The 23056-nt window shown below is 39.8% G+C and overlaps 1 protein-coding gene across 4 annotated transcripts; it reads left to right on the top strand.

The window, feature by feature from the left end:
• The first annotated feature begins 1278 nt into the window (after window positions 1–1278).
• Window positions 1279–18768, top strand: slc8a4a (solute carrier family 8 member 4a). 4 transcript variants are annotated; one of them, XM_062432823.1, is made up of 7 exons: window positions 1279–2622; window positions 2785–3293; window positions 10672–10778; window positions 11513–11631; window positions 15120–15219; window positions 16112–16384; window positions 18338–18768. In XM_062432823.1, exons 1-7 carry the CDS (start codon window positions 1279–1281, stop codon window positions 18715–18717), a joined length of 2832 nt encoding a protein of 943 aa, XP_062288807.1. In that variant the 3' UTR covers window positions 18718–18768. The 4 variants fall into 4 exon arrangements, with proteins under 4 accessions (XP_062288807.1, XP_062288809.1, XP_062288810.1 ...); XM_062432825.1 differs by having other exon boundaries at window positions 1427–2622; window positions 11495–11631; XM_062432826.1 differs by having other exon boundaries at window positions 1427–2622; window positions 11516–11631.
• The last annotated feature ends 4288 nt before the right edge of the window (window positions 18769–23056 follow it).

Here is a 23056-nt window from a genome sequence, read left to right on the forward strand (position 1 = left end):
TTTCACTGAACCTGATGAGCTGGCTGCGATGCATTGTTGTATAAATCTGTTGCTGGTGAATAAGTCCAATCATTTACTCATTTGTTTGTGAGGTAACAGCTTAATTCCTGCATTTATGCTTCACTGCTTCACCCTGAAATGTAGCTCTGATGGAAAACATGCACTCCTGCTATGCAGGTCAGAGTGGAGATGGCAGGTTTTCTCTGCTGCATGTCAATGAGAGCATGCGCCGTACTTAAAGCATTGTCAAATCTCCTCTGCTGTAGGTAGGCAACCTATTTTTTGAGATGGGTCTTAAAATTTTAATTAAGAAGCATCAGATGACACATACCTTGATGTTTCTTTCTGCTCTCTCTCTCTCTCTCTCTCTGTTCACATTGATGCAGATGTTAATCTTATGGATAGCATTGGTCTTGTACTCTGAATTGTTCACCCAAGCTGTAGAGATGGCCATGCTGCTGCCAAGAAAACCTCTGTGAAATTGTTCTGGGCTGTTCCCTGACTTAGTTTAAATGGCTTACTCAAAATGAAAAGGGGCTATGTATGTATCATAGTGTTGAGAGGCACCTCCATGAAAGACAAGGATTGTTTTTTTTCTCCTGTAGATAATCTTAAATCTATAGTTCTGCATCCCATTTCCCAAAAGCACCTGAAGGCTAAGATGATTTAGTTCATAGACTTACAGTGGGACTACAATAATCTCAGCTTTAAAATGCTTTGGGGAAACAGGGCCTGCGGCTGTTAAAGAAAAACTGCTCCCTTCTTGTCAGACTCATGTTAGAGAAAATTATTTTTGGAATCCCATCTAACTTGACAGTACATGGTGGACTGAGTCAGTTTTTCCCTCAATACTACAGGTGCAAAGGGCTACTTTTTTTCTTTTTTTTTTTTCTTTTACAGCTGCTTAGCTCAAAATGACCACATTACATGTGTGGGAGTTTGACAGGGTAGTTCAATACCAATGACTCAACCATTAGTAGGTGCCAATATTTCTGGTTTTCGAAAGTCGGACCAACCAAACTGTTGGATCCCACGTCATTTGCATAGAAAAGAGCATGACTGTGAGCACTTTTGTGATGTCAAGCCTTTCCTTATAGAGGTTATTTCAGGAATAGCACTCTAAATGATGAACATCTGACTGATGCAGTGAGAGTGAATATCTCATCCTCCACACAGTGCAAGTGCAATTTATTTTTCTTCTTTTCTCCCAAAGGTTTGTATAAACCTCCACATGCAACGTGGATTGAACATCAGAGAAGAAGAAGAAGCAGTGCCGCCATGTTACTGCACAAGCGCATACTGAACTGCACTCCATCTTTTACCCCTTGTATGTTCATCTCTATCCTGCTGGTTCTGCTACCAGGAGTCACTCATCTCTCCCTGGGCAGTGCCAGCCATGAAGATGCTGACAGCACACCAGGCAACTGCTCCAGTGAAGATAACTGCTCTGATGGCGTGGTGCTGCCCATGTGGAATCCCCAAAACCCTGCGGTGGGTGACAAGGTGGCACGCGCCATTGTTTACTTTGCAGCTCTGATATACATGTTCCTGGGCATGTCCATCATCGCAGACCGCTTCATGTCTTCCATTGAGGTCATCACCTCTCAGGAAAAGGAGATCACCATTAAGAAGCCCAACGGTGAGACCACCACGACTACTGTGCGCATCTGGAACGAAACGGTGTCCAATCTGACCCTGATGGCGCTTGGATCATCAGCACCAGAGATCCTACTGTCTGTCATCGAAGTGATCGGCCATAATTTCGAGGCTGGATCTCTGGGACCCAGCACCATTGTGGGCAGCGCTGCGTTCAACATGTTCATTATCATCGCTATCTGTGTCTATGTGGTGCCGGAGAATGAAACCCGCAAGATAAAGCACCTGCGGGTGTTTTTTGTCACTGCAGCCTGGAGCATTTTTGCCTACATCTGGCTGTATCTCATCCTGTCTGTGTTCTCCCCTGGAGAGGTGGAACTTTGGGAGGCAGTCCTCACCTTTCTCTTCTTTCCTCTCTGTGTGCTGCAAGCCTGGATTGCAGACCGACGCCTGCTCTTCTACAAGTACGTCCATAAGCGTTATCGAGCTGACAAGACCCGAGGCATTATCATTGAGTCAGAGGGAGATGCAATGTTTACCAAGATGGACTTGGAGATGGACGGCCAGGGTGTAAACTCCCACACTCATCCCAAAGAGGCACTGGACGGAATGCTGGAAGGGGTGGAGGAAGGTGGAGGGATGAGTGCCGAGCAAGACCAAGAGGAAGAGGCCCGTCGGGATATGGCTCGCACTCTGAAAGATTTAAAACAGAGGCACCCAGATAAGGACATGGAGCAGCTGATTGAAATGGCCAACTACCAAGTGCTGGTCCAGCAACAGAAGAGCCGGGCCTTCTATCGCATTCAAGCCACACGCATGATGATCGGAGCTGGTAACATTCTGAAAAAGCACGCCGCTGACCAAGCTAGGAAGGTGGTGAGCTGTCATGAGGCCAGTGGACAAGAGGAGGATCCCAACACCATCTACCTGCAGTTTGAAACCTCTCACTACCAGTGTTTCGAGAACTGTGGCTCCTTAAAGCTCTCGGTGAGCCGGCATGGAGGAGAAAGTGGCTGCACTGTGAAGGTAAGAAGCTAAGTAATGATAGAAATATTGTAAATGATCAAGGTTGATTTAAAATCAACTTTAACAGCTTGGGGCATAAAAAGTATCAATAATTGAACATTTTATTATAACTCAAGTAACTAAATATTTAATAAAGCTTCTTTCTTTCTCTGTGCCACACAGGTAGACTACCGTACAGAAGATGGAACTGCCAATGCTGGCTCAGACTATGAGTTTGCTGAGGGCACGTTGGTCTTCAAACCTGGTGAGACCACAAAAGAATTCACTGTTGGCGTTATTGATGATGACATTTTTGAAGAGGACGAGCACTTCTATGTGCGCCTCAATAACCCACGTATAGTGCACCGAGCTGAGGTCTCCATCCTGGAACCAAGCTCTATCACCTCCAGCAACAGCACGGTGGGCCACATCTCCCCAAAGGCAGCCCTGGGTAGCGCTCACACCGCCACGGTTACCATCTACGACGACGACCACGCTGGCATTTTCACGTTTGAGAATAACTCCATGAGGGTCAGCGAGAGCGTCGGAAACATGCAGGTGAAGGTTCATCGGACGTCCGGGGCGAGGGGGAAGGTGGCGGTGCCTTACCACACCGTCGAGGGTACCGCAAAGGCCGGAGAGGACTACGAGGAAGTGTCAGGAAAGCTGGAGTTTCAGAACGATGAGACCATGTGAGTGAAAAATCAGCTTTGATGTGACATCTTGTTGTTTCTTCTCATGACTTGAAGAAACATTACAGCCCACGCACTGGTATGTTAAACAGTCCTGCTAGATTACTGTAGGCTTCCTATTCTGGTAAAGGATAAAAGGACTATTTTTATGAGTCATAGATACGTTCAATCTGAGAAGTTTAGATCTTTCAAAGGGATGACGTGGGAGGAGAAAGGGATATAATTGTGAGGAAGATAATGAAACACTGTGGTTGATGTAAAGAAGGAGGAGTAAGAGAAGGAGAAGGAGAAGAGGCAATCTTTCTATGAATGAATGCAGAATGTACATGCAGCCCTTTTGGGATTTCTGTGGAGGTTATACAGGAGCTCATTGTAATGCAGAGGAATGAAAAAGCCACTGCAGAAAAGAAAGAAAAAATAAAATAAAATCAGACAGGTGACTTTACACAGCATCAAGAAAGTGAAACAGGTGTATGTGATTAGCATGTGTGATAAATTTAAGAAAAGGATTCATGGATGCACCAGTAGAGAGGCACATAAAAAGAAGCAGGGAGAAAGGGTGAGAGTAGGATGTTTTTCCAGCGTTTCCCTTCCACGCTTGTGTAGAAGGTTTTAGCTGAGCGAGTAGTATACTTTGATAGCGCTGAACATTTTCTTGTCTTTGTTTTATGATGTGATGTGAGCAAAGAACCTGGCAATTATCCACAGTAGTGGTTTTTATGTTTTTTTTTTGATTGACAAAGAAAATGCCCTCATCTGCTTCAGACTCATCAAAAAATGATTTACAGCACGCCAAAGCAACAAGAGCAACACAATTAAAACAAAGGTGTGGAATAAAATGTGTCAAATGAAAATGTCTGTGAGAGGAGGATTTCAGGGCCTGCGTGTAGGTGTACTGTGTAGGTCGGCTGAGTGGGAGGAGAGGCAGGTGAATACATGGTGTCAAAGAGAACACAGATCTTCCTATTCCGTCTTTTTTGTGCCTCGCAGTGCAGGTGAGATTTGAATATATTTGTCAGTTTTCTTGTGCACATATCTGCGTGTTTGCTTTGCTTTTTTTTTTGCACATTTGTCTGTGTGTATTCTTTAAGGGTGTAAATTTGTGTGTGTGTCTGTGTGCTCAATCCACTTCAAACAAAATGTTGCTCCAAAGGGGAACTAAAAAAAAAAGCTTTTTGAGCATCCAAAGCAATTAGAGAGAGATTTAAGAAGGGTTAAAAGAGTCCCAAAAGTTCTCAACACATCGCAGACAGCAACAGAAGCTGCAGTTAATGAGACAATAGTGTGTAACACTGTGTGAGATGGGAGGCAGGCAGCTAGTATCTGCATTGAAATGGAGACTGAACATTAGATAAAAAACCTCACCCACTGTGCCAAGACTCTGTTCATCAGATTGTAGCAAGCTGACAGAGACACAAGCATCTGCACACTTTATATTATCTGGAGTCATGCCTTCCTCGACAGTCTCCGTGCAGCAGGAGAGGAGGGACTCCAGCAGAGCAGGGCGGTTTGTTACCAGAAAAAAAAAAAACACAATGAAAAGGAAAACCCAAACACAACGGGAAATGACAAAGCTGTGCTCAACTGCACCTATGTTCCTTGGAATAGCAAGCAAGGGATAAAAGGGGAATGTGGGAGTACTCTGAACAGAGGAAAAAAAGGTTTGACTCTGTTCTTGAGTCAGAATTGCAAAGTCCGGTTGGGTTGAGTCACAGTAGCTTAGTTTTCTGAGTGTTAGAGAAAGACGTTCTATTGCAGGAAAGGAGCACTCCTCTATATTTGCCACACTGCTTTGTAAGATGAAATGTATTAATCAAAGTTCTACAGCTGAACAGATTTTTAAGGGCCACAGACTTTCTACAAGACTGAAAATTTTATGAGGTTGTTTAATTTGGAGAGTTCGGTCAATAGATACCTCATTACTGTGTGTTTGCGTTGTCATCTTAAAGCATTTCTGCTTGTTTATTTGTGTGTGCGAATGCATGTGTGCGTTTATTTTTGTCTCCGAGCAGACGAGCTTTCGCATGCTCTGTTTTAAATGTATATGCGGCTCCTGACTGCTGAGCTGGCTGCCAAAGTTCATCCTTCAAACAGGACTGGCTTCTCTTACCCAAGTGTTTCCCTGGGCGTTGAGGACAAAGAGCTGACACCAGGCAGGCGGCCCCCAGGCAGCTCTTTGTCTGTGTGTGTGTGTGTGTGTTTCTTATAGTGTCTCTGGTTTTATGTGTCTTTGTGTCTGTGTACATCTGTCTGTCGAGTTCGGTGTTTCAGCATGCAGAGGAGCAAAAGAGCAGGAAGCCAAGTTTTCAAGCTTTTGACATGGCTCCAGAAGGAACGGTTTAACATCAAGACGTGCAGTTAAATAATAATTTACCATCTAAATTCTGCACTGCAGTAAATAGATGATGATGTACAGACACAAACCTCTGAGCCAAAATAAACAGGCTGACATAGAGAAACCATTTTACATTATGGGTATGGATTAGAGGAAGATCTGCACAGCCCCTTTGATGCTTGTGTGTAGCTTTCTCTTGTATCTGTTTTTGTTGGCGCCTCAAAATGTGTGGCACTATACACTAGTTGAGGCTCAAGTGGATAACGGGGGCAGTTATATAAGCTAAGATGAAAGCGATGTAAGGGTTCACTTCTGAAAAGGGAAATCAATACCCTGGTATTTTTTTTATTTCTCACTTTTAATGTAATCAGGATCAATAACGTGTTGAACTTGACAAACATGAATAAAAGAAGAGCATCAGAATCAGGGTCGGGTAACGTTAACGCATTCAGAACGGTTAAAACCTTTTCTGAAACGCACGCCTCCACTGAAGACTCATCAAAGTAGAAGTGAAGGTGCTCCATTTTAATAGTACTAATATAACAATATTCATTCTCAAATGTCGTCTGTGCTCACAGAAATTTATAAAATCTAATTGTTGCCCCTGATATTGATAGCAGCATAGCACTAGGGATAGCAACGTCAGTCCACCACCGTAGTGAAATGTCTCAACAATTGGGTGATTTCCATTTTGTACAGACATTCATTGTCCCCAGAGGATGAAGCCTACTCACTTTAATGATCCCCTCACATTTCCCTTTAGCGCCATCAGCAGATCAAAGTCTTTTCCTATCCTGTGAATAATCTCAACATCAACTAGATTGACACAAAATGTGGTACAGACCTTCATAGTTCTGAGACGACGCATCCTCCTGACTTTGATGATCTAAATTAAAAGTTGGGGTAGATCACCATGAAATGTACAGACATTCACTTTAAATTTTTTGTTCTAGTGCTATCATCAGATCAAAATTGTCTCATTCCTTTGTTTATGACCATTAAAACTAAAAAACATTCCTATCAGCCATACATATGTTCTGTTAGTGCTAACTAGCTAATTTTAGCATGCTAACATACTAAACTAAGATGGTGAACATGGTGAACATGATAGTTGCAAACTGGCATTGACACTGGAACCATGTTAGCATGCTGATGTTAGCATTTAGCTCCAAACAGTGCTGTGGCTACATTACCGTAATTACAATTTTTCTGACTTGTAAATAGCATTCACGGAAACCTCCAAGTCATGAATAAAACTGGAAAACTGGGATTTTTCTCCAGCTCCAGTATATCTAACTTGAAAGTGACTGAAATCTGTTCAATGTAAACTAAAATTTAATGGATGTAATGGAATTTTGTCATGCAGGCACCTCCCAGCGATTGAGCAGCCATGCACAGAGCCGCTAATGTGGCTGTAGATTCTTAGTGTTGTTGTGTGTTATATGGTGAATTTCTCATTATCGCTCTGGCTTCCTCCTGTGCTAATTAGCTCAGTTGTCATTAGGGTAGCCCTCTCTGTTATTTTGCCATGCAATATTTGCCAGTATAAGTTATCAGCAGTAGGGTCATATATCACTATTACTGTCAAAAAGCCATTGTTTCCACATAAATATCCTGTGCATAATCCCCATTAGAGTGGAGACAAGACATTTCTTCACTGTGCTGCTGCACCCTGCCTGTACTCTGCTACAGTGACGTCTCTGGAACTGGGAGAAATCCACTATCTTGATTCAGTATCTTGCTCAAGAACCCTTCAGCATGGCAGATACACAAACTGGTTTTATCTATATGGCTCTTAAACCGAATGTTAGTGCCTAGCTCATTCGCAGGCATTTGACATACTTTCATATATTTAAGCATTCACTCATTTTCTCTACTCACTTCATTTTTGTCAGTGTCTCAGGGGGGCTGGAGCCTCTCCCAGCATGCAGAGAGTTGAGGGCAGAGAGACACTCCCTGGGTGAACATGCAGTAGAGGCATAAAATCTCTCATACTCATACCTGTAGGCAGTTTGGAGTCTCCAGTCCTCAGGGTTGACTGTAAATTTATTTTGACTGTGGGAAGAAACTGGTGCATCCTTACCAAAAAACAACGCAGAATGTGGAGGAGAGGGAACCTCCAAATAAAATAAAAAAGGTCCAAAAGCACTGTAAATATCACAGCTGCCTGGTCAATCTTCTAGAGGTGACAGTGTCAACTACTGAGGCAGCATATCACCCAACCTCGGGGCCACAGCTTTCTTTTTACTCAGCCTGAATTTGAATACGTTAATACAGGTTAATACAGGTTAATATGGCTATTTCATTTACAGATGAAGAAACATCTGTAAACAACACTTTTTACTTTTACATGAAATAGAACAAGAGTCAAGAATGAAAGAGAATAAAGCTCTTTTGGTGGTTTTATTGGAACTTGTAAAGAGGAAAACTGCAGTCTGTAGTGAATTACACACTTACAGTGAAGACTGTGGTTGCTTCAGGGGAACAGATATCAATCTTAAGAGGTCGGACAATACCAGAGCTGTCCTCCATGTTTGTGTGTGACAGATACAATAACAGGGTAGGTTACCCACTGTGGCTTCTCAGAAACTATCCATGGGAGCTGACAGGTGAACAGAGATGGCTGATATACAGTGAGATGTGACATTCAGTAAGTGAGGGATTTACAGTCTTGATAGGATTCAGCTGCGCCTGAAGAGTTTATACCGACCTGCAGAGATACGGAGCTCAAGACGGAAAAGCTGGTGATGCTTTCAGTGAGTCTGATACAAACTTGCATGCAGGGAGAGGTGTTAAAAATAACTACACACACCTCTTGAATTTATCACCAATTTTTGAAGGAATAGTTTAAAATTTTGGGAAATAGTTCCAGCATGTAACTGTGAAAACAACAACTTTTTTAAACATATCTTTTAATGTACGAATAAAACAAACAACTTTTAACTTGTTCATTAGTGAGCTTTAGGCATATTTCTTACCTATAGACAGAGTCAGACAAGCTGTTTCCTCCCTCTTCCAGCATTTATGCTACGCTTAACTAGATCACTGCTTGCTATAGATTCATATTTAGCATACGATCTTCATATTTAAGGATAATAAGCATGTTTCCCACAAATTTCAAACCATTCATTTAACTAATTTATGAGTTAAATAGCTACTAAATAGTTTTTGAGAGTCTTACAAAGTCAGACCTCGAGACAAATAAGTTGTGAAATCAGAGACGCTGGAGTATTAAGAAGTAATATCACCTCATAAACATGGAAGTCACATTTATAAAGAGCATCACTGGGGTATATCATGATCATTGGTTAATTTTTCATTCAGTTTTAATTAAGTTGCTTTATAGCACATCATCCATGAGCCTCAGTGGACGTTGTAGTAGGGTCAGATTTCTGTTTTAGCCTTTTTTATTGTAATTTATACAAAATCCTAATTTAATTGATTATTGATCCTTGATTGATTGATGCTAGAAACTCTATAGGACTGTATACATTTCTGTATTTATTCAGGTAGGCCTACTTTTATATGTTTTTACATTTTCAGTACAGTTACTCATTGGTTGCTCCTGTAGAAAAATCAAGGAGACCTTTTGAAATACTTCAAAATGTAGCATTTAAAGTAATAAGTAACAATTTACTTTGTAAGATTATTTCTAAAAACAAATCACACCTCAGTCTAATTTGGAATTGCAAGTAATTTTGTTAATTACCCACGTTTTGCCTGAAATAAGTGCAAATGAGGATTAGGATGAAATTTAAATTGCCAGCTAATCAGGCTTAATGCTGCATCTGAATCTGTTTCCCTGTTGCTTTTTGACAGCCTTTCATTTCTAGTTTGTATTTTATTGGATCTACAATCTTGATGCGCCACAGCATCGAAATGAACATGAACCAAGTGTGATGTAACACCAAAATGGCTGCTGCATGAATATGGTCCATATCAGCTGAACTATCATATTTTAAAAGGTCATTCCATGATGCTTCAAAGTGAACCTACCTTGTTCCTACACAAAATGCACTTGAAATACCCGCTTGTTTAAAAAATAAACCCTTTTCGTTTCCAATGCAATGACTCTAGGCTATACTATAACTCCCCCTGCTCCCACTGGCATGACTCTCCCTGACATTAGACAGCCGATGACATATCATTCATGTTTAAAATAAACTTCTTTTCTTCTGTGAGCAAAAGCTCTTCCTGCGTGTTGTCGAATCCTGAGCGTATATGTGTAGACAGAAATAGACAGCCACCCACATATCATTAGGGAGATGGAGGGAGAGAAAGACTCACTGTGACAGTGTAGGAGAATGAAGCGGGCTGAGGAAAATATGTCGGTCACAGTTTGACACCACAGCTTCACATGTTTCCGTAGCACTAACATTTAACAGTACAAACTGTGTTTTTCAGAAGGTCTTAAGAGTATTTTTTAACATGCACGGACTCCTACATAGACAGTATTTAATTTCCACAGAGAACAAGATAACAATTATATTTCCCATTACATGCACTTAGTGTGTGGGAGGGGTGTGCGCTATCTCACTATATTACTGTTATATCTCTTGTGCACTAATGGAATATACTGGCGTTGAAGGAGTCCGCCCTCTTGTGGGGTGATGGGGAAAAAGTGTTTTTTTAAAATGTGACTTCTATTATTTTTTATTTTGTACATGATGTTCTGCACTACAAGATATATTTATTCATTTGTTAAAATCTTGTGCTGCCATCTTCTTATCTAACAGCTCTGCTTCATGATTCACTGTGTAGGCAGTCTATCTCTTGGCTTCACTGTTTTTATTCGAATGTGTACAAAAGCTGGGCTTAACATTATAAACTGCTTTTAGTGGTTGCTATTTTTTGATGGGATTTGTTCAACTAGTACACACTGCACTGAGCCAAAACAACCGCAGATTAACTCATGTTGGAAGGGGTTAATGAAGGGGAAAAAACAGTTAGGGCTAACCCTAACCCAGCTGTTGTTATTTCCTGAATGATGCAAATTAATGAACTCATCCACCTCTCATCTCTCCTTGACCCCTGTACTTTTAGGAAGATGTTAAATGTGAAGGTCATCGATGACGAAGAGTACGAGAAGAACAAGATTTTCACGATTGTGCTGGAGGAGCCAGTTCTGCTGGAGGTGGGACAGAGACACGGTGAGTTACAGCTACAGCAGTCATATTCAGCTGGAGAAAGGTTTTCTTCATTATTTCAAATCTAATACATTTCACTTCATATTTGATTACATTTCTTAGGTGACAACAGTTCATTTCGACTGGCACAAATTACTCTGAATTCTTTGGTGTGATGTCTTTATTTCCCCGTGGTGCACTTCATGGCCAGGCTTTATGCTGGAGGGCTAAAAGTTTAATTCTTAACCTTTAAAGTAATTTGTGCTACAGAACTTAGGTCAGGGTTGGAGCTAAAAGGGATAAGGACTTAAAAAGTTAATCATAATTTCCACATTTCTACACATAACTTAAACAGTTGCACAAAAGCAGTAAGTTAATTCATTTTGAAATTGGCATTCATTGTATTTATGTCATGAACAGTTGTTAATTTAGTTTGCCAGGTTTTTAAAATTACATTTAATCACATAATCTTTCAAATAATTAAGCCAACATTGTCACAGCACTGACAGTTTCATGAAAAACGTTGTGGATGAATCAGACAGTGCTTGGAAGTATAATTCATGTGTCGTGTTATCAGCAAATGTTCCAACACAACTTCCAATGTCACTGGCGAATGTGCTTATATCTTGTGCCAGCAGTAGACAAGGAAAACTGGGCTTCATTAATCTTTTATACTGTATCTTATTCCGTAACAAGCCTACCTAAGCTCATGTAGGGAACGCTGGCTGACAGTTTACAAGCTTTTCCGTTTGCCGCAGGAGACACCAATGATAACAAGACAGCGGTGGGACCTGAAGACGTGTCAAAGATGGGCTGTCCCTGTCTGGGAGAGCATACCAAGCTGGAGGTGGTCATCGAGGAGTCCTATGAGTTCAAGGTAATTCGCAATAAGCTGCTTTTTAAATTAGGACCACCTCAGTCATCACACTGGTGATGTTTTGGAACTTCTCACAAGTTTAAGAGAGCTGATTAACACCAGAATTTTGTTTGTTCTCACATGATTTACCTGCTGTCTTCCTACTGAATAAACATCACAGTAGTCCTTTCTACATCCTGAAGTAGCTTTCCTTTCATTAAATTGTTTGTTCAATAAATAATAATAAAAATAATAATATAATACATTTATTTAAATAGCACCTTTAAAAATAGAGTTTACAAAGTGCTTTGACAGATAGTGAAAGCAAGATACTCACAAAAAGGCAAAAAACTATGACAAAAGAAGCAAAAACACAATAGAGAAAAGACAATCACTGATTCTGCAGACCACGCAGGTCATTCCAAAATCGAGGGGTCCTGAGCTGAGGCTTTACTGGCTCATATGGGGTTAACATTTCTAGCTTGGGACCAAATCCAGACATGCTTTAAAAGTGATCCGTTAAAAGTGATTCTAAATTGAACAGGGAGCCAGTGGAGAGAAACCAGGATTGGGGTGAGGTCGTCTGTTAAAACCAGGAGGAAGCCGAGATGCTGCTTTCTGAGCTAGCTGAAGGTGAGAGAGGGACTTTTGGTTTATGCAAGAAAGGAAAGAGTTGCAGGAGTCTAGTCTTGAGAAGATTAGGGCGTGAATAACTATTCCCTGGTCACTGTGTGAAAGCACTGGTTAAATTCTGAAGATAAGGAAGCAAGACTGAACAACTTGTTTTGATCTGTGGTTCAAAGAATAAATCTGAATCATATAATACGCCCACATTTCTGGCAGCAGACTTTACATTAGCAGACAAAGAATAAAGGCCATTTCTGATTTTGAGTTAATGAGTTGAAGAAAATTTTGTTGCATCCAACAGATTACATCACTGAGACAATCTACTACAGCAGCTAGGCTTATTGGGTCACCGGGTCTCAGAGGAAGGTACATCTGTGTGTCGTCTGCGTAGCCATGAAAAGAGACATGGCAACATTGAATGATTTGGCCAAATGGAAGTATGGAGATAGAAAATTTAACTGCGGAGCACCCTTGTGGCGGAATGGTTAATGCAGAGGCAACAGAAGTGCAACGTCCCTGGTTTGATTCTAGTGAAGGACCATTGTTGTGTTTCGTAGCCATCTCCCTCTCCCCTTGTTTCCTGTCTGTCTCTTCACTGTCCACTATCCAATGAAGGCAAAACTAAACCAAAAAAAGACAATAGACTTGAATTGAACCTTGTGGTACAACACAGGTAATGTAAGTCGTAGAAGACAAATAATCACCTAGGATGACTGAGTAGATTCTTTCTAAAAGAGTGTAGTGTCCTTGATGCCCTGATGTCATTGATCTACAGAGTCAACAGCTTTGGTCTAAGAATTAAAACTGTGCTGCTAAAATGAGGTCAATTTATGTGCTTTGTAAAGCGTGAATGAAACTTCTCAAAGATGTTATGACACATAAAAGTTAACAGATTGGTTAAAAGCCCTTTTCTAAAACGTTTGATGAAAATGGAAGTTTAGAAATTGGCCTAAAATGATTAAGAACAGAGGGATTAAGGTTAGGTTTTTGTAAAAGAAGGTGGACCACAATATGTTTAAAAGTAGATATAACAATAATTTTGCTTGGGTGCTACTACTAGTCAATAAAATACAGGACCCCATTGTCAGTAACATCTTTTAGACATTTAGTGGGAATAATATCACAGCTGCACTTGTTAATTTCATATAGGATATGATTTCAGATAAAAAAGGACAATGATACAGGTTCAAAATGGGGTGGGGGGGGGGTGATGATGAATAAACCTTGAGTTACCTTGAATAAAATTCTGAGGTAAGAGTAATGTGCTCAAATTAAATTAGAGGATAAGGGTGCTCTTGCTTCTTTATCTGCCTTTTTGATGATTCTTCTTCTTTCCACATGTTTTTTCCCATTTTTATTCCTTTCTCCTACAGTCTCTCCTTAACTCCTTAGTGGATGTAGGACTGCCATGTTCTGTCTGACTCTCTCTGTTTGTTGGGGCCAACGAGATCCAGAACAGTCTTACAAGTGTGATTACAAAGAGAGACCAGTTCCTTTGTGTTAAAAGGTGGATTGAATGAAGAGGAAGAAGCAGCAGTAAAAAGCTCAGAAAACCAGCAGACACAGAATAAAAAACATTCTATCTGATAGGTGTACTGCGCTGCGATTAATATGTAGTTGGGATAAAACCACACTTAATAAAGCTGCTTTGTGATCAGACACAGATATCATTAGTCTCAACATTGTCAGGGCCGAGACCTCCCTGCATAATTAAAGGTGTGGGTTCCCTTATTGGGCCGAGACCTCCCTGCATAATTAAAGGTGTGGGTTCCCTTATTGCCTGAGTGATGTTAAACAATTCCAGTAAGTATTCATTAAAATCAGTGAGAAAAATCTGAGAAGGACATGTTAAATTCACCTAAAAGAAGAATATTTTCATAATTTGATATAAAATAAGATAATAACTCAGCAAACCGTTGGATAAAAACATTGTTTGGACTGGGCGGTGTGTGTAGATTATTAAAATTATCACTGGATCTTAAGAATTTACCATAAAACCAGATGTCGTAAAATGACTGTAAAATGGGAGTGAATTTAAAACCTGTAAATATCAGCAACCCCAAATTGCATGACTGCAATTAAATTAGAGCTTGGTGAAAGTGACAAAATAAAACATTGATTTTTTTTTCACCCATCTTTACATCAGTTATGTCACAATATTTTGGATGTAATGGCAGCAGATTAATGTTTAATCTAAGCACACATAGCTAATAAATTATTACTGATGAGCATGAAACTAATGGCCCTGCTGATATAGGCATTTACTCATCATTTCACTCAGCTGGAACATTGAAATAAGTTTAGAAAATTGTGTCGTTTAACCTTAATGTTGCCTTTAAAGGATATTCAATTCATTTATTATTTCACTCTCATAAAGTTGGAAGACTTGAGACAGACTTAAGAATAATTAAAAATGAAATACTTAATTTACTTACAGTACTTAATACACTGAATCTAAACTCTAAAAACACTGTATCCTGACATCACTGTGACATCATCAGATTTGTTTTCCCAGGATTTTGGATTTTAAGCCATATCATGATATGACACTGACACTTAAGGCTCCAGTTTCATGTGCTGATACAAAAGAGCTGTATTTTCTGCTCTAGTGTAAAGCTGATTAATGCTGGCAAAATGCCTTTTTTGAGGGCCCTGAGGGACAGTATGGCTTTCTGCACCCCTGCATCTGTTTTGGTGACTCACTGTGCACCACAGTGGGAGGAGAGTCACACTTAATAGCACCTTAATTCATCAGTGTCCCTCGCCTGAATGACTGTTTCGATTGTATTGATGCTGTATATCTTGTATCTGTGAACAGAAGTATGTCCAGAAACTTCTTGTCATTTAACTTTTGTTTTCTTTGTGTTTGTGGCCGTCCGCAGAGCACCGTGGACAAGCTGATCAAAAAGACAAACTTGGCTCTGGTGGTGGGGAGCAGCAGCTGGAGAGAGCAGTTTGTCAGTGCCGTCACTGTCAGCGCAGGTGAGTAGGGCGTCCCGAGATGTCTCATCTGTTCATCCCTCTGAGATCGGACCTGGGGAAGACTGAGCCCGCAGGCTGGATCCGGCCCACCAGCTGCTTTCCACCAGCCTCAGTGCAGCTTTTTTAGAACAAAATCATGTCATTGTGGGATTATAAAAGCCCAATTGAACAGATAATGAATGGAAGACTTTAAACATTTTTGCAATTCTATGCTTATTTGCGGCATCATTTTAATCCTGACAGTTTATTAAAAATGCATGACAGTGAATTCCTCCTGTGGCCCACTGTAAAAACTAAACCGTCCCATTCTGCCTGAACAATTAAAGGCTCTGAAGAATTCATGTTGATGTATGTGGTATGGTGAACCCTTTTTATTTTTGCCCTTTCAAAAAAAGCAATTCATTGGGCTTTCTGAACCTTTTAGATCTGCACACATGCTCAAAACATTTGTGCTAAAAGCTAGCTTGCACTCCAGAGATGTGTCATTTTGTTAATGTGCTCTCTTCTCTCATTTTCTCTCTTTCTCTGTGGTTGAGGTCACATAAGTTTGTATGCTGAGTGTGTTTAAAAATAGAAAGTACACTTACTGGCTATATATATATATATAATCACTGAGTCATAGCTTTATTTATAGGTTTAAGATAATGATTTGAAAAGCTTAGCTCCCACACATTCGTCAAATGGCTTAAAGGTGGTGAGGGGTATTTTGGAGTCTAGTCTTGGCTCCATTTTGCTGTCAGAAATGTTCTCCAAGTTCTATTAAAGCATGAAACTGGAACTTACTGTTTCACCAGCTTTTCGAACCAGCACTTGAAAAAAATATTTAATATCTAACTCACCCAAACGAAGGATTAAATCAGGCCTTCATGCAACTCTTCTCTGTCTTTGCCAGGTGATGATGATGAGGAAGAGAGTGGCGAAGAACGCTTGCCGTCCTGCTTTGATTACATCATGCACTTCCTAACGGTTTTCTGGAAAGTCCTTTTCGCTTTTGTCCCACCCACTGAGTACTGGAACGGCTGGGCCTGCTTCTTTGTGTCCATTTCCCTGATCGGCGTTCTGACAGCCGTGACCGGAGACCTGGCCTCTCATTTCGGCTGCACCATCGGACTCAAAGACTCGGTCACCGCCGTGGTGTTCGTGGCCCTCGGCACCTCTGTTCCAGGTGGGTGTCTGGTATCAGCTCTGAACAGTGGACTTGTCCAGGGGTTTCCTCTGAGGTTTGCGAGCAGCTGCTTGGGGAGACTTGTGTAACCTCTGCCTCTGTTCTGTCTGAGCCCTCCAGAGTCCTTGTCTCGAGTATTAACAAGCTGTAAACAAAAGAAAAACAGGGTTTCAGTTGTTATTCTCTGCCTAATTGTGCTGCATAATTGTATTCCCATCTTACTATGTCTGAATCAGTGCCACACAGAAGCACAAATGAGACTTTACAAAGAGTATGAAAATTAGGTTTTGACAGGTTTGACTAAAGTAAGCCACCACACAGTCTACTTTAAGTGGGCAGTGTAGTTATGCTGGAAATTGCCCTGCATAAATTAGCCAGCAGGCAATTATCAGGAAATGACAGTATCCTTATCATGTAGTGGCAGTATTAGCTGAGGCTATCACTTCATTTTATTGGGTAGGGACATTCTAAGACACTGCTTTCTTTTTACAAGGGCTGCAACTAATTATTTTTTCATTATAAATTAATCTGCCAACTGTTTCCTCTATTCATTAATTGTCAAAAAGTCAAAACTCCCCAGATAACGCCCTTCACAATTTCCCAAAGCCCAAATGAATGTGTTCACATTGTTTGTTTTGCCTGATCAGCAGCCCCAAATCCCAAAATACTCATTTATAATGATCTAAAGCAGAGGAAAGCAGAACATACTCACATGTAAGAAGCTGGAAGCAGCAAATGTTTCATGATGTTGCTTTGAAAGTGAAACAGTTCATTATCAAAATATTTTCCTACTATTTTTTTTGTTTCAGCTTTACTTTCTGCATTTGTTGGGGAACTGCACTGATTTTAAACATCAGAGTTTACATGCGTTGGGAAGTGCAACACTGTAAAAAATTAAAATAAAGACTCAACTTAACTCAGTCAAGTCATGTTGTTGCTTTGACTGAGTTAAGTTGTGTCAACAAAAGGTGTAAAGTTTATTATACTCAAAGAAATGTGTTGATATAACATATTTTCTGTTAACTGAACTTAATGTGTCAAATAGTTTAAACTTCAGAAGATTAATTAGAACAAAAAATAACGTTAGTTGAACTTATATTATCAAGTTCTTACAAATTCGAATAAAGTTAACTCAACATGAAATGTTATATTATCAAGTCACCAAAGTTTACAGAAGTTGACAGTAGGGTTGGGTACTGAGGTTGGTACTTTTAGTGTTACCGGCCGACCTATGTCTGCAATATTGATTCACGTCAAATAAGAAGGTGCCAAAGTTTGGTACATTCAGATGCATCAGTCTTAACAGGACGCACGAGTTGGAATGTTATATTCCTTTCTGGTAGTTTTTTGTTATGCATAAGGATGCACTTCCACCATTGACCAGAGGTGATAATAGTCGAGAAAACTCATGAACATCATTATACCTAAACTCAGCCATGGTGTCACCATGTGTAACTCTATAATAGCGCTAATCTACACAGATGCATTGTGGGAAAACAGTCCAACACTGACTTATTTTCTTGAGTTTGTTGAATGGATTTTCATGAATTTTCAAGTAAAGTTGTTGTAACTTGTTTTACTTTGTTGTAAGAGCCAATGAGTTCACTAGGCATGATAGCATTTGTCCATCTGACTTAAACCCCAAATCCTTTTTTACAGTTAACTGCAGATGTTAAAAAATGTTGTATAAGTGTGAAAATGAAAATGATCATCATCAGCAACTTTTAGACCATATCACATAAATTATTTTAAATGAGTGGCACCAGTGTGTCCCAAGAGTTACATTTTACAGTTGTGTAATGTTCATACAACATGTAACTAATGATCTGTTCTTGGTGCCAAAGTCACTGGTAGAGTTGAGGGTCTTTAGAAAGACATCAGACCACCATCAGAAGCTTATTCAGACAAAGTCTACTGTGTCCTTGATTCATATTTCTGTTTCTTTTCTTACAGACACATTTGCGAGCAAAGTGGCCGCCATCCAGGACCAATACGCTGACGCCTCCATCGGAAACGTGACGGGCAGCAACGCGGTGAACGTGTTCCTGGGAATTGGGGTGGCGTGGACCATCGCAGCTGTTTACTGGAAGAGCAAGAATAAGCCGTTCATGGTGAACCCGGGCTCCCTGGCCTTCTCCGTCACCGTCTTCACCGTCATGGCGGTGGTGTGCGTGCTGTTGCTGCTCTACCGCCGGCGTCCGAGCGTGGCGGGTGGAGAGCTCGGGGGCCCACGGACAGCCAAGCTCCTCACCTTGTTCCTCTTCATCTCCATCTGGTTCCTCTACATCCTGTTGTCCTCCTTGGAGACCTACTGCCACATACCTGGCTTCTGAGACAGAGGGAAACACACAGACACAGCTCCTCTCCTTGTTTTTACAGTCTACTGAAACGTGTTTTCTCTCAGTTTTTGTCTATTTTCACAAAGGTTTATAACTATTTGTATCATTAGTTATTATTGATACGGCACAATATCTGATCTGACTCTGAATCGTTGGACTTTGGAACTTTGCTACCAGACACTATGCTGTGAAGGATAGCTTTAGCCACTGAAATTCAACCTCTTTTCTTCCTTCCTTCATTGTTTTTAGCATAAATCGCATCAGACACGTTCAACTTTTTGCTTCATGTCCTCCCTCTGTGTGGACAACTATTTGCATTTTTACATTTTTAAGAATTTAAAAGGTGTTAAAGAAGGGAAAATGACCGATGGCGCATGGGTTGACATCATACTCTTACACGAAAGGAGAGGAAAGACATTACTGAGGCAAAAAGTGAGTTGTAAAACATATTTGTGTGTGGATATTTATTACTCAATCTATACATTAATTATTCATTGTATATCATGTAAAAGATGAACATTGTGCGTGGGAGTTTTGTGAAAGAGTAGGTGTGTTTATTTTTTTTGCACGTATCCGATTAAGAGTTTCTTGGTAATCTATTTTAAAGTACTGTACGTAATATTTTTGAGATGGCTGTTGACGTGTTGATGTGTTCCTGTACATGTGAATCACAGCTGTATCATAATCTCTCACTGCCTGGGACCCTTCTTCTCGATCAGTATCATGTTTGACATTACTGAGCCATAAGTCATCCTGGAGAAGAGTGCCCGCTTTAAATTGTGAAACACACATTTTTTGAGCACATTTCTGTTTTTTGCGTGCGTGTGTGCGCACTCCTCTGCTCTCCAGCACAAATTGACGAAAAGCATGGCACTATCTAGTCATTTATTCTTTTTCTCGACAAATGGTACGGGTGCTCATGACACACACACACACAAAAATAATAATAAAACCCCAAACAGAAGGTCTGATTTCAGACACAAGAGGAATACTGGTTTTCTTATCTGTCACGCTGACACTGTGAATATTTTTCAACAACCTCACTTTTAGAAAAAAGCACAGACTAGAGCGAAGGGCCACTTTACAGATGCCTGGTAGAAGAGTTATGTCCTTATCATAGCACAATCATTAAATGGGTCCATCATTTGAGATGAAACACGAGCTAAAAGAGAAGACATGTACAGAATTACAGTGTCTCCTTGTGTCGCACAGCAGTTGATATTGAAGTTTGTTTTTTATTTAACCTAGAATATGTAGAGCCATATTTATTGTAACAGTATTACAGTAGAGGTATTTATATGATCAATTTTAGTTTTATTGATATGCACGTTTAATGTATAAAAAGTGGAAATAAATGTTGCTGATTTATGATGTTGTAAGACGCCTTGTTGTCTTAATTATGCATTTCATGGGAAACAATTGAAGGGTATTTTTTAGAATGATGTTCTATACAAACACCAAAGCACATGGTTAAATGATGCAGAATATTATCTCTTCAAATAACATCAAAGGAATTACAATGTCAGCTGTAAGCCTGTCTGACAACTTTTTGCAACCCAGTGCAAAGACTGCACAAAGTCCAGCCTTGAAATCACCATATTCAGTCAAAATAAGACACTGATGTTGTTTTTAATAGAAACCAAATAAATATTAAATGTAATGTTTTTAAGCTTCAGTAGTGTTGCAGATCAGTTACATTGGATTGCATTATAATCATAATCATGTTTGTCCACCTCATGTAAATATAAAGTATAAATGTGATTAAGGAAGCAAGAAACAAATTCATAGACAGACATTCAATTTAAATCAGTTTTATTTATATCATGCCAAATCACAGCAAATGTTCTTTTAAGGCATTTTTCACATAAAGCAGTTCTAGACTGTACTCTTTAATTTAATTTAACCCTTACATGCTATTCAGGGTCAAATTTGACCTATTTTTACATTTGAGAGCTGTAAAAACACCATATACACATTCATTTTAGCCAGACTTTTACTAATGTGACCCACAGTTTACAAAATACATCATTTTTTAAAGTTTTGTGCAACTGATACACTTTTTTATATATGCAAATGAACAAGTTTGACCTGCTTTTATTATTTTTTAAACAAAATAAAACTCAAAAATCACCATTCATACATGTTGTATTCATCATATTCTATAAAAAATGGTCTGGACTATAAAATAAGGATTGATAAAATGTATTAATGACTGATGGGGAATTTATGAATGTGAATTGGTGTGTAGACTTATTATGAATCAGAATATGAACAGTATGTGAGGGTTAAAGAGACTCAACATTACCCCATGAGCAGCACCTGGCAACAGCGACAAGGAAAAACTCTCTGTTCCTGCCTGGACCGGTTGGGTTGAGAGAGAAAGAAGGGAGGAGAGAGGGGTAAGAGGGGGAGGACAGAGGAAAGAGGGAGACACAGAGAGGCACAGTAACAACAACGATAGCTTTAACCACGGAAATTAGCCACTTAGTATGACTAATGATAATTGTCGGCATGCATGATTGTCACATCTGTGAATTTGAGGCAGCTGGGCTCCAACTCTCACTCAATAATATACATAATACCATTCCACTTCAATCTGTCTTTTCTTAATTCAGGACAGATGTGACTGACACTGAGTATGTTTATGATTTTCTCTGCCATGTGAGATTACTATCACAACAAATTAAAGAAAAGTGAAAATGGAAGTCAACTGATGAGGTGTGTCTTTCATGAGAAGGACCTCTGAGTTCTACTTATTTCATTCTATAAGTGTGAGGACGGAGCGCCCCGCAGCCGAGTGGTTACAGCTGATGCCATATACCCACAATGTCCCTGATTTAACTCTGGTAAGAGACCTTTGTTGCACGTCGTACCCATCTCTCTCTCTCTCTCTCTCTCTCTCTCTCTCTCTCTCTCTCTCTCTCTCTCTCTCTCTCTCTCTCTCTCTCTCTCTCTCTCTCCCTTGTTTCCTGTCAGCCTCTGTGCAACTAACTATCTAAGTTGTACAAGTAAAGGCCAAAAAAAGACCCCCAAAAAGAAAACTTGTGAGGATACAGCTACATTATGTTGATGATTGTTTATCCTGATGCTCAGCAGCAGCAACAAATTACAGAGACAATTTCAAAGAGGTGTCAAAAAGAAAAATGTTTTTGGTGTTTCCTCTATACCCTACAGTGTCTTGATAATTGGACTTTTTTATTGCAAGTATAAAGATGTACTAATTGCAAAGTCATTAGCTGGAAAATGAATCCTGCCTGTCGTAAAAGATTATCATTATTTCTTGTAGGCACAAGAGTTTCCGGGAGTTTTTTGGACCATGTGTTTTGCTCAAGTAACTCAAAACAGTAATTTGTCATGTTATGAATTCTAAACTAAAATATGAGTTCCACTCACTGGCAACTCTCTATGGCAGGGTTTGTATTAAAGGTCACTCCTGTACATCATGAAGGTCTGAGGAATTCAATAAAAGATGCTGAATAAAAATGCAGGGAGCAGCTTGTTCTGCAGAACGACTTGTTCCCTGAATCCTCAGTTCTTTTTTCTTTGGCATCAGTCTTGAGAAGCTACTGGTCTGATATGTTTGACAAAATAATTTCAACATGAAAACAAGTTCATAAGTGTGCACTGCAGCACCACACAGCCATTTAACCAGAACCAGGAATGACATTTCATTATAAATTATCTACAAAAAATGCCTCATACTCTTCCATGAAATACATATGTGTAATGGTTTGTTCAAATCTAATGGCATTGGCATTGGAAAGCTAGTCTAAATTATTGTTCTGTTTATAAAATTCATTCTCTAAAAACCATTTCATCAAGGCTTTTAGCACATTAGATTATTATTTGTCATCCATGTTTCCCAGCACTAACATTTTGCTGTATTGAGTGGGAAATGAGACATGGACTTAATATGCGTACATGCTGAGGCTGGATACAAAGCATGCTGGGATATGCTCTGGCAGGAATCAGCAGGTGAAGAGAATGGCTGATAAAAAAAAATGTGATGATTTACTGATCATCTCAGTTGTTTTTCAGTCAGCGATCTGTGTTAAATAAGATTCATTTCTGATCTGCCACCTTTATGATTAAAGTTTGGTTAAAGCTGCACTGATCAATATATTTATTTTAACAAAGGATCAAATCACCATGTGTATGAATGAATATATATATGAACCCACACAGAATCAGCTCCCCTCAGCTCTGCAGGGCTTTTATTTGTGTCTATAAGCTTCATTGTTTTCCTTCAGTCTTACTAATCTCAACTCACAGACCCTGCAGCACATATTTCCTATGTTTTCACCCACATTGTCTTTCACATATCTGATAGATA

Source organism: Scomber scombrus, chromosome 14 (genome assembly GCF_963691925.1).
Source record: "Scomber scombrus chromosome 14, fScoSco1.1, whole genome shotgun sequence".
In the NCBI taxonomy this organism is placed as follows: Eukaryota; Metazoa; Chordata; class Actinopteri; order Scombriformes; family Scombridae; genus Scomber; species Scomber scombrus.

Excerpts from the sequence above, each read along its gene's own strand:
- slc8a4a (XM_062432823.1), top strand. The coding sequence starts at position 1,279 with ATGTTACTGCACAAGCGCATACTGAACTGCACTCCATCTTTTACCCCT. Across the intron at positions 11,632-15,119 it reads AGGAGTCCTATGAGTTCAAG|AGCACCGTGGACAAGCTGAT; the intron begins GTAATTCGCAAT and ends GGCCGTCCGCAG. Across the intron at positions 16,385-18,337 it reads CCTCGGCACCTCTGTTCCAG|ACACATTTGCGAGCAAAGTG; the intron begins GTGGGTGTCTGG and ends CTTTTCTTACAG.